General features: G+C 44.1%; 1 protein-coding gene across 1 annotated transcript in view; it reads left to right on the top strand.

The window, feature by feature from the left end:
• Positions 1-12,290, top strand: part of Cilk1 (ciliogenesis associated kinase 1) — a 42,631-nt gene that overhangs the window by 2,469 nt on the left and 27,872 nt on the right. The window contains exons 2-4 of the mRNA XM_075965161.1: positions 1,982-2,036; positions 6,088-6,209; positions 7,023-7,102. Of these exons, the coding sequence (XP_075821276.1) occupies positions 1,982-2,036; positions 6,088-6,209; positions 7,023-7,102 (257 nt within the window). The remainder of the gene's footprint in view (positions 1-1,981; positions 2,037-6,087; positions 6,210-7,022; positions 7,103-12,290) is intronic.

Below are 12,290 nucleotides of genomic sequence, written 5' to 3'. Positions count from 1 at the left end.
GTTCCTGTCCTGACTTCCTCCAGTAAATGACTAGAGTTTGTGGAATCTTAAGTCAGATAAACCCTTTCCTCCCCACCTTGCTTTTGCTCTTGCGGTTCATCATCATAATAGACAAGTCTCTTGTCTCCTCTGCCTTTAGTGCCCGCAGCAGAGCTGGGCCCAGTCACTGCTCTTGGCACCGGCACACTCACACTTGATCCTTCAGCTTTCCTCTGGTTTTGGTGACCTTTGCCCTGGCTTCAGGGAATCACCTTCTAAATGAACTTCCTACACCGAAGCCTAGGAGAGTCCAGTGTGACATCGCTTGCGTTCAGAGTCATCAAACTCTGACCTCCGATGCGGTTGGCCTGTTTCCCTAGCTTTGTCTCTTATCGCTGCCCTCTCGCCTCCTTGTTCTCCTCTCCAGCCTTTCAGTGTGGTGAACTTCCCTAACACCTTTCTGCCCAGATCTTCTTGTGGTTGACCCTACTGCAGGTGCCTAGCTACATTGTACTAATTCTTACTTCCGTGGTGGCAGAGCTGAGGGAGCAGGTTGTAGGCAAGTAGACCAGCAACTGAGAGCTTACATCTGGAACCACAAACAAAAACCAAGTGTGCTCACCCAAAATGGGGCAAGTCTTTTGAAACCTCACAGCCCACCCACCTGACATACTTTCTCTAACAAAGCCACACTTCCTAAACTTTCCTAAACAGCCACCAACTTGAGACTAAGTAGTCCAGTATCCTCGACCATTGGGCATAGACATCTCCTTCAGCTATTACAAATGGTAAGATACCATATCTGGATCTGCATGCACATTAAAACCCACTTCCTGTGGTGTACTAGCTCAATATAGCCACATAATTAATTGATTATTTAATTGATTCTTTGAAGTTTCATACATATGTACAATATATCTTGGTCCTATTCATTCCCAACTCTCCCATGGACCTTCCCAATATATGTTCCTCCCATCTTCATCATCTCCCCTTCTTCCTCTTCCTCCTCCTTTCCCTTCTCTTTTTATAACGCCTAACTAGCACTTTCTACCTTATTCTATACTTGTGGATATCACCAAAGATTTCCGCCAACAACAAAAGTTCTGTTGGCCGGTACTGGCCTAGATAGAATAAACCTGAGGGAGTTTCCTTTGGGCCAAGTTAGTTTGCTAGTGGTAGAGTCAGACAGCAGACCTGGCCCTTTGTACTCCACCAGGTGGCCTGGTTAGGGTTTCTGTTGCTGTGATAAACACCAGGACCAGCTGCTGTGGAAAGGGCTTATTTCTTCTCCCACCTCTCAGGTCACACTCCATCACTGAAGGAAGTCAGGGCAGATCCTAAAGGCAGGAGCTGAAGCAGAGGCCAGAGAGGAGGCTTGCCCCTGTGGCTTGCTCAGCTTGGCCTGCTTTTTTATACAGCCCAGACCAGCTGCTCGGGATGCCTGCAGTGAGCTGGGCCCACTAGCCTCCATCACTAATCAAGACAGTGGCCCACAGACTTACCTGCAGGCCAGTCTAATGGGGCCTTTTCTCAGTTGAGGTTCCTTCTTTCCAGATGCATCTGGATTTGTGTCAGGAAAAAACTAGCAGTGCACCAGGTTCCCACTGCAGCTGGGAAGTTTAGTGGCTTAGATTGGACTGACTTGCCATGTTTTAAAATAAGGGCTTCTTTCGATGGTATAATATTTTATAAAAATTGAAACCAACATTGGTTAGGTTCAGAATGAAAAAAATTTATTTTTATTTGTGTGTGCATTCATATATGTTTGTCGCATGTGTGTACATATGTGCCCCCCAGAGGCCAGAAAATGACATTGTCCCCTGGAGCTGGGTTGCAGGCATCTTGAGCTGCCTGCATGGGTGTGGGACTGAATGTGTTCTCTGCAGGAGCATGCAGTGCTCTTAGCACAGCTACCTCTGCAGCCCTGGATGAAAACATTTAAGAAATGGTATTCGGCCTGTCACTTGGAATAAGCATGCTATTTCTTTTTCCTCTCTTTCAGAATGAAAAGAAAGTTTTACTCCTGGGAAGAATGCATGAACCTTCGGGAAGTTAAGGTATTTATGAATTTACCAGGGAATAATTCTGTTTGGCTGCTTAGCATAGCTGTATTCATGGCTAGATTTAGAGTTGCGGTAGTCATTCCATTTGCATTTTTTCGCTAATGCTATGAAAGAGAAAGGATATGATACAGCTGGTATCCGAAAGTGGAAAATTACTGCATTACTTAATGAATATATTATTACTAGAATACTTTTGTCATTGCTGGATTTCAGGAAGTGTTGATTTGGTGGACTGTTGCCTCCGTAGGTGTCATTCCTATCCACTGAGGCACAGGAAGCTCCGTCTCCATGTAGCTTGTTTTTCCTGGATACAGAGCAGCACCTCTTGCGTTTCCTTGCACTCTGTTACAGTGTGTGATGGAATCCTTTGCCTAACATAAGCGCTTTGACAGCATTGCATAGTGTGTGTCTTCACTGGTTTTGTTCCTTTCTTTCTTTTTCCAGACAAAGTGTGCCTATGTAGCCCAGGTTGGCCTTGAGCTAGAAATCCTCCTTAGCTCTGCAGCTTCCCAGCTGCTCTGACGTACAGGCTCCACCATGCCTGGGTTTTTTGTTTTTCTGTCCAGTGCTGGTGTGCAATCCCAGGACCTCGTGCCTACTTGGCAGGTGCTCTAGAGCAGAGGTCCAACCCAGCCCTTCACCTTTGCTCTTGTTCCCTCTTCTTTCTCTCCTTCCTTTCTCCTCTCCATTCTGCTTTAGTCCTCCTGTAGCATCTCCCCAGGTAGACCGACCACTAGGCTTTTCCGTGTGTGCTGGAGGGGGTTCATCCATTGTTAGGCCTCTCACTCAGTGCTGTTTGAAAAGCCCCATAGGATTTGAAACCAACCCTTTAGTACATGAATAGGGCTTCCAATCTAGAGCAGGGACACGCATACTTTGTTCATAAAGGGCAAGGTCATAACTCTTTTAGACTCCATAAGCCAAAGGATATTGTTTGTGTATGTAACAAGTGGAAAATACTCTGTCAGGTATGGTGGTGCATGACTTCAATACCAGCACTTAGGAAGCCGAGGCAGGTGGCTCTCGGAGTTCAAGGCCAGCTTGGTCTTTGTAGTGAGCTGCAGGCCAGTCAAACCTACATGGTAAGACCTTGTTTTTAAAAAAAAAAAAAAAGTAGAAGAAGAGCAGCCAGGCATGGTGGTACACAGTTTTAATCTCAGCGCTCGGTAGGCAAAGGCACAGTATATTAGTATGGCAGCAAGAGTGATGCCATTGTTCTGTATCAAATCTGTATCAGGAGGAGGAGCAATGAGTGCTGGTATTAGCTTGCCTTTTCTCTTCCTTCTCTTTTTGTTGATACAAAATCTCATGTAATCAGATTGGCCTCAAGTCCACTATGTAGTCATGACTGGCCATGAACTCCTGATTCTTTTGCCTTCAGCTCCCAAATACTGGCTTATAGGTGTCCATCATCAAGCCTGCCTTCCTTTTTTTCCCTTTTTATTCTATTCAGGACCACAAGCCTGGTGTTGCCCACACTCAGAGTAGGGCTTCCTTCCCAAGCTAAATGTTTCTGGAAACCCCCCTAAAGTCATGCCCTAGAGGTGTGTCTCCTAAGTGATTGTAAGTCCCATCAAGTTGATAGTGAGGATTAACTATTACGTGCTTTAGTCTCTACCTTACCTTTGACCTTTAATATGTCTTCTTTATTTGTTACATTCATTATTTGTTTGATTTTTAGACAGGGTCTCACTGTGTAATTCCGACTGGCCTTGGTCTTAGAGAGATCCACCTGCCTCTGCCAATCAAGTGCTATATGATCAAAGGCAGGCAACACATACCACCAAGCCAAGCCACGTATTACATGCATTTTAAATTCATATGCTATGCTCCCAGCTAAGCTGCTGGCCTCTGAGAATCAGACACTGCCTTACACCAGGCTTTTCCTTAGGGTATAATACATTATAGTTTTAACAGGGAGGAAAGTGTTGACCAGTTCCCTGAAGGGGTCAGAATTGATACTATTGATTCATCTGTGGCATATGTCACTGTGGGAACTATTGGTTCATTTTAGGTCACTACTGATGCTTATCTGCTCTTACACAAATGGTTTGTCTCTGCTCCTTCAGGGACTTTTCTATGACCACATAAGATGTTTCTTTCTGGAAATCTTTGTAAAGTGAATACTGTAAAATTCTGTGAACTCTACAGATTAGATGGACAGAAAATTTATCTTGCTCAATACCCTCGCTAAAATTGGAGCTCGAAGCTGCTCCTAGGCCTGGGCCTGTCAGTCATGTTTCAGACAGACCACAGCCTGAGGGCCGAACCTGGTCTTTATCCACTACCTGTGTTTCCTCTCTCTTCTGAGCTACGTGGATGGAGGTCTGATATTTGGATCCTTCGGGATTTGGATGGTCACTTTAACTCTTCCTTCTGCACACATTCTGTTTGTTTTATTAAAAGGATGTTCTTTTTAATGAAAAGTGTAGTAATCGGAGCGGCGGGCTACATTCCTGGCACCCGGCTGCCCGCACGGCTAGCTTTACCCGAAATAATTACACAGAAACTGTATTCTTTTAAACACTGCCTGGCCTATTAGTTCCAGCCTCTTATTGGCTAGCTCTTACATATTGATCTAACCCATTTCTAATAATCTGTGTAGCCCACGAGGTGGCTTACCAGGGAAGATCTTAACCTGCAGCTGTGTTGGGTGGGAGAATCATGGTGACTGCCCTGACTCAGCTTCTTTCTCCCAGCATTCTGTTCTGTCTACTCCGCCTACCTAATTTTCTGTCCTTTCAGAGGCCAAGCAGTTTCTTTATTACTTAACCAATGAAACAACAGATAGAAAGATGACCCTCCTCCATCAGAAATGATAGAGAACCTTCTGTAATTTGTCATTATTGACTTCATTGCCCTGTAGGGGCAAAGACTTTTTAAGGTTCAAATTCTGATCATCCGGGTAGCCCTTCCAATGACTGGGTGTCTCTGGATTCTGATTGCTGGTCACTAACAGGGCAGCGTTTTTGTTCATCATTAGCAGGTGGTGTTTATGGCAAGTTGTATGTACAGGGCTACGCTCAAATGGCCTTAGAAAACTACATGTGTAAGAGGAGAAATCAGAAGCTCGTGTATCATCTTCTGAATCAAGTCCATGTTCCTCCGCTGCTGCCTCTCTCACCTTCATTGCCCTTAGACCTTTCACTCAGTATTTCTTCAACGATGTCTTCATCCCCTCCCTCACGTCCCTACCCTACTCCTGCCCCAGTAATTAGAACTCACATTTGCAGGCAATGTTTTGTGAAGCCACAAGAGCTCAAATAAAAGGATAACAAAGATTTATTAGGGGACATTTACAAATACCAACAAGGTAGAGAACCACCACAGTCTTCCATTCTTCCCTGGGGTCAATGGATGCAGCAATCCAGTCTCCAGCCAACACACAAGAGAGCGAGAAAGCTCCCTCCTCTTCCTTATAAGAGATGGTATTCACACATAGAAGCCGCACCCTAAGACCGATACCCCAAAACTATTGGCGGAATGAATTCCCACAACACACATTGTAAGAAGGAGCGTTTTGTCTCAGGCACACGAGTCTGAAGAAAGTCTAGAGAATCAGGCTATCAGCCTCAGGCCTTTGAGGAGTTTCCTGTTGACCCTGTCTGCAGGCTGCTGTCTGGCGACCTCACCCTTAACCGGCTGCCTTCTCCAGCGCTGGAAGATTTAGAGCCATGTCTTTCTTTATTGGTTCCCCTCTAGCCACTTGCACAGCCTGAATTCCATGATCTGGAGGGAGGGAGCCTAAAATAGCCTGGGCCCATTGCCACAAAAATAGTCCTGCCCTACTGCTCCGGGCTGGGCGCAGCCAGGAATACCAGCTAGTGATCATATGCCTACCCTCTAGTCAATTCGTCAAAGTCATGTTTCTAGATAAGGTTATGTTGACTTCAGAGAAGTACTGATTACTAAGTTGTCAATCAGATGTAATTCATGTTTGCATTCTCAAATAGAAATCCCTTTTGAACTGTGCTTAGGGTGGCTTTCCCTGTTAGAGACACTTGTTTTCTGATTTTGTTTGTTTCTCTTTCTCGCCTTGTTTCAGTCTTTAAAGAAGCTCAATCACGCCAACATTGTAAAACTGAAAGAAGTCATCAGGGAAAACGATCATCTCTATTTCATCTTCGAGTACATGAAGGAAAACCTTTACCAGCTCATTAAAGAACGGTGTGCCTCAGTCATGACCTTAGTTTTTAACCAAGTGTCTTTGAGATTTATTTTTATTCTTTTTAACTATACGTGTAGGGGTGCATATGTGTATGAGTGCCCACCATGGCCAGAAGTGCCAGCTCCCCACTAGTGCTGGAGTTACAGCAAGCCACTCCAGTGTGGGCGCTGGGAATTGAGCTCTCAAGGGTCCTCTGTGAGAGCAATATGTGTCTTAACCTCTGAGCTGTTTTTCCAGCCTCATATTCAGAACATTCTTATGAATTAATATTGCAAAGGCATTGTATTTTTTGCTTCACTTACTTCAGTTTTCTAGATCTTTCTGTAGTCCTTTAACAGTCATGCCTCTGGATTTCATGACCATCTGTAGGTGAAGGATCCAACCACATTCCTGTGCCCGGGAGCCTTGAGACAACTCCCAGGAAGCAGCTTGCAATACAGAAATTAATTTTGTATTGTTGTTGTTTTGTTTTGAGAAAGTTTCCTTCTTAGGCTGGCCTCAAACTCAAGATTCTTCTATGTGAACCTTCTGAGTTCTGAGATTATAGGTGTGACCACCATGCCTAGCTTATTTTTAGACACAGTGTTACAGGTTTCTTATTTATTATTGTAAAAGGTTTATTCTTTTTTATAATAGAGCTTAATAGAATTGGTGTTTATTACTTAGCTTCACTGTATCAAAAAGAGATTATTTTTCTCTGCTGTTTATCATCAAAGGATCTGGTAGAAATTTCTTAATTTCATACTATATAATAGATTCCTTTTACTACAGAAACTCAGCTTTTTAACTTTGTTTTATTCTGGCTCATACAGAAATAAGTTATTTCCAGAGTCTGCTATACGGAATATAATGTATCAGATATTGCAAGGACTGGCTTTCATTCATAAACACGGTAAGTTATTTGCAATATTGTGCTTCTGAATAGCAGTGAAATATCAGGTAGATAACACAGGAAGTATTAATGGCTGTAGAGCTAACAAGCTGACAATGGCTTTCAGAGGATGTTCCCTCGGGACTTTGATTTCTGAATTTGCCTGTGTGTGTGTGTGTTCTTCAGTTTTAGCACTGAGCTTGTTAGTTATAGATAGATCTAGGAATTATTTCCCACCATTTTCTGATGTATCAACAAGAGACCTCAGATCAGAATTCTGAGGTAGTCATATGTGTGGTGCGTAGCCCACAGTAGACCTCAGATCAGGATTCTGAGGTGGTCATGTGTGGTGCGTAGCCCACAGTAGACCCCAGATCAGAATTCTGAGGTGGTCATGTGTGGTGCGTAGCCCACAGTAGACCCCAGATCAGAATTCTGAGGTGGTCATGTGTGGTGCGTAGCCCACAGTAGAGAATTCTGAGGTGGTCATATGTGTTGTGCGTAGCCCACAGCACACCTCAGATCAGAATTCTGAGGTAGTCATGTGTGGTGCGTAGCCCACAGTAGACCTCAGATCAGAATTCTGAGGTGGTCATGTATTGTGCGTAGCCCACAGTAGACCTCAGATCAGAATTCTGAGGTGGTCATATGTGTGGTGCGTAGCCCATAGTAGACCCCAGATCAGAATTCTGAAGTAGTCATATGTGTGGTGCGTGGCCCACAGTAGACCTCAGATCAGAATTCTGAGATAGTCATGTGTGTTGTGCGTAGCCCACAGTAGACCTCAGATCAGAATTCTGAGGTGGTCATGTGTTGTGCGTAGCCCACAGTAGACCTCAGATCAGAATTCTGAGGTAGTCATGTGTTGTGCGTAGCCCACAGTAGACCTCAGATCAGAATTCTGAGGTGGTCATGTGTTGTGCGTAGCCCACAGTAGACCTCAGATCAGAATTCTGAGGTAGTCATATGTGTTGTGCGTAGCCCACAGTAGACCTCAGATCACAATTTTGAGGTAGTCATGTGTGGTGCGTAGCCCACAGTAGACCTCAGATCAGAATTCTGAAGTAGTCATATGTGTGGTGCGTGGCCCACAGTAGGCCTCAGATCAGAATTCTGAGGTGGTCATGTGTTGTGCGTAGCCCATAGTAGACCCCAGATCAGAATTCTGAGGTAGTCATGTGTTGTGCGTAGCCCACAGTAGCATCTCTGCACTGTGCTGCTCACTTTTCTATATCATTTATATTCCAGAGTGTCCTAAAATTTTATACAATATAGAAAAGCAAAATAAATTAAAACTTAGCAAACTGAAGAAGAGGCAAAGGCAAAACAAGGCAGGGAGACAAAACCTCTCTTTCTTTCTTCCCTTTTTTTGTTTTCTTTTTCTTTTCCTTTCTTTTGTTTTTTTTTTGGGGGGGGGGTCTTTTTCTTTCTTTCTATTTTTTGAGGAATCAAACATTTATTCTGGCTCACGGTTTAAGAGGGGAGATGGCTGAGTGTGGTGGCACGGTCCTTCTATCCCAGCACTCGGAGACAAAGGCAGGCAGAGCTCTGTGAGTTTGAGACCAGCCAAGGTTACATAATAAGACCCTGCCTAAAGAAAAATTAAAAGAAAGGATATAGTCCACTATGGTGGGAATGGTAGTAGGAATGGGAGGTGATCAGTCATATTATGCCCAATTCTCTTTTTTTTTACTTATTATTTTAAAATGTTTTCATATAATATATTTTGATCATATTCTTTCCCCTCCCCCAAGTCCTTCTATATCCTCCTCACCTCCGTACCCACCCAGTTTCATGTTCTTTCTCAAAAAAAAGTCAATTATTACTAAATTACAACCAAAAAAAAAAGCACACATAAAAATGTGGAATCTGTTTTGTATTGTCTACCTGCACCTTAGCAATAGGGCTGGAGTTGGAGTGTGGTTGATATATCTCATATCACTCCACTGGAGAAAATTGATTTTCTCTTACTCAGCGAGTGTCATGTAGCTCCTTGATTAGGACTGGGACTTTGTGTCCACTTCTGCCCAGATATTGTCTGTCATGAATTTGTACAGGTCTTCTGTGTGCTGTCACAGTCTCTGTGAGTTGAAATGGTGTGCGTCAGCCCTGTTGTGTCTGTTTCTTTAGAGCCGTCCCCCACCTCTTGCTCTCACAATCCTTCTGCCTCCTCTCTGCCTAGACCCCTGAGCCTTGAGGAGAAGGGTTTGATAAAGACATCCCATTCAGGGATGAGTGCTCCAAGGTCTCCCATTGTCTGCACACTGTCCAGTTGTGGGTCTCTGTGTCAGTTGCCATCTATTGCAAGAAGAAGCATTTCCAATACGGGGTAACCACACACTGATCTATGAACATACAGCAATATGTCATTACAAGTTGTTTTATTGCTGTAGTAGTAGAGTCTCCTCTTGGGCCCATGACCTATCTAGTCTTAGTTTCTTGGCCTCATTGGTGGTATCAAGTGTGGCTTCCATCTCATGGAACAGACCTAAAATCTCATTTTTTTAAAACAGTGGTTGGTTGTTCCCAATACCTGTGTGCCACTATTGCACCAGTATATTTTGAAGGCAGGTCATGGTTGTAGGTTGCAGGGTTGTAGCTTCTAGTTGACACTAGCCTGATTTCTCCATGTTTGATGGCGTAAGTAAATGGTGACTTCAGCAATAGGGTCTTATACTCTGATTATGGAGGCTAACCAATAGCATTCATAATATCCTATCATGTTTGGAGGATTTGTCCAGTATGCCAGCAAATTTTATTTCAGTAGAAGAAGCAGACAACAGATTTGTTTCTGAGCTTATTATACAATGGCAAATGTGAAATATAATCAGTTAGAACATGTGTAGTTTTTGATTTAAAACTTGACTAGTTGCCGGGCGGTGGTGGCGCACGCCTTTAATCCCAGCACTTGGGAGGCAGAGGCAGGAGGATCTCTGTGAGTTCGAGGCCAGCCTGGTCTACAAAGGAAGTTCCAGGACAGGCTCCAAAGCTACAGAGAAACCCTGTCTCGAAAAACCAAAAAAAATAAAATAAAATAAAACTTGACTAGTTACCAAAAGCAAAACTACTATTTTTTAAATTAAGACCTTCATTTTACATTTATTTATCTAATTTGTGCATGCATGCGTGTGTGTGTTTGTGTGTACATATGCACATACATGTGTCACAGCATGGGTACAAAGGACAGCTTGCAGGAGTCTTGCAAGAAATCCTCTTCCTTCCACCCTCACATGGGTTTTGAACTCACGTCATCAGGCTTGGAAGCGAGTATTTTCACCTGCTGAGCCATCTTACTGGGCCCAGAATTCTTCTTGATACCCTGGCCAGGAAAGCACTTTCTTGTGGACCCTTTGAAGGGGACAGTGTGCCACGTGATTTTATACAAACGCGTGGCAGGCTGCATAGACCAGTTTTGTTCGATAGCCTTCACTGTAGGCCAGTTTTCTCACTTGATCAGAAAAAGCAATTCTGCCCTGCCCCAGTGTGGCTCACTTCAGGGATGGTGTGGGTATTCCACAGAGAGATTTAGAATGTCCAAAGGGAAGCATACTGTATGCCCTTCAGGAAACTCTCCGTTTGTGTTTTTTCTCTTCGCTGAGCTTGTGAAAAGTTAAGCAGCAGTGAATAGAGGCAGTAATCTCCCTGGAACTTCACTGGTTCTCTCCCTGCAACCTCGCTGGTTCTAACCACTGCAGATCAGATGAGGCTGGATTGAAAACTTTCCCATGAATACGTAGCCAAGACGTGGACATCTGTGGGAGAAGACAGAAGTGCTCCGAGAAGGTCATTTGAGGTCATCTTAGCATGTAGACACAGGAAGAAGCCCATACATTCTCAGTCTATGGATGCTGCCACTGTAAACATTACACAAACAAATGGATTCATTACTCAGTAAGGAGACTGGGTTGAACCTTTTTGGCAATTTCTAGATTTAGTGTAAATATCTTCTCTCTCTCTCTCTCTCTCTCTCTTTTTTTTTTTTAATTTTTTTGGTTTTCTTTTGAGACAAGGTTTCTCTGTAGCTTTGGGGCCTGTCCCGGAACTCGCTTTGTAGACCAGGTTGGCCTCAAACTCGCAGAGATCTGCCTGCCTCTGCCTCCCAAGTGCTGGGATTAAAGGCGTGTGCCACCACCACCCGGCTGGTATAATTATCTTGAGCTAACAATTTAGCACCCCTCAAGAGTCCTTTGGAGCTCTGTACCGCCATTACTTTCAGGCCTTACACACTGAGAGTGTGTGTGCAAATACTGCCGAGGAAGATTCAGCTGTGGAGGCATCAGACTGCGCTCACAGCCTCACTACCCTGGCCATCTCCGGAGTGGTGGCTGACATTTATCCAAACAGCTGTACGCCCAGTTCTGATTATAGCGAACTTCATCTATTACCTTTCTCATTTCCTCGTCAACTTCACAGGTAGAAAGAACAAATAGTAACTATGGCTTTCAAAGAAGAGGCAACTGCATCTCTGAGAGGCTTAAAGCTCTGCAGAGATCTCACTGCAGGCTTGGCAGGGGAGTCTGTTGGGGAGGCTTAGAGGAAGAACATGGTAACGGTGGTAATGGAGTAGACACTAAATTCTGAAGTCCTGGCTCCTTTTGTTTGTTTGTTTGTTACATTATTTTTATGTATAAACAAGGGTCTGGGGACAGAGAGAGAGATGCTCAGTGGGTAAGAGCACTTACCACCAAGCCTGGCAAAACGAGTTCATTTTCAATGGAGTGAGTTGCCCTCTGACCTCCACACACATGCCCTGGTAACACTTGTACACATACACAACTAATAAATCAATCTGATTTTGTTTAGTTTAGAGAGTTTGTGTGTTGATGACTTTGGTTAGTTACGAGCACATGTACCCCTCTCCTGTCGTGACAAAAGGACCATCTGACACACTTCATAGAACTGTCTAGTGGTTCCAGCCCTTCCCCATCGCTCATTCTCACAGTGAGAACGTACAGTCTGCCCCTGAGGAGTCTACTCCTCGGAGAGGGAAGAACAGCACAGCATGTAGTTGCTATGGCCATATTTCATGTCACTGAGTATTTTACCCCCATGGGGCAAGAGCACATGGCCATACTCGATACTGTCTGAACAATGCCAAAGCACATGTCCTTGCAGGAATATAATACAAATTTTGTATCTCCTCCTGACCTTACCCTTACATATTTCCAGAGCCCACTTCCCCATCAGGTGCTGAAAATGCATTTAGTGG

The sequence above is a fragment of the Microtus pennsylvanicus genome, chromosome 3, assembly GCF_037038515.1.
Source record: "Microtus pennsylvanicus isolate mMicPen1 chromosome 3, mMicPen1.hap1, whole genome shotgun sequence".
Taxonomy (NCBI): domain Eukaryota; kingdom Metazoa; phylum Chordata; class Mammalia; order Rodentia; family Cricetidae; genus Microtus; species Microtus pennsylvanicus.
Note: the sequence above shows the minus strand (reverse complement) of the source record. Positions and strands in the feature narration are given on the sequence as shown.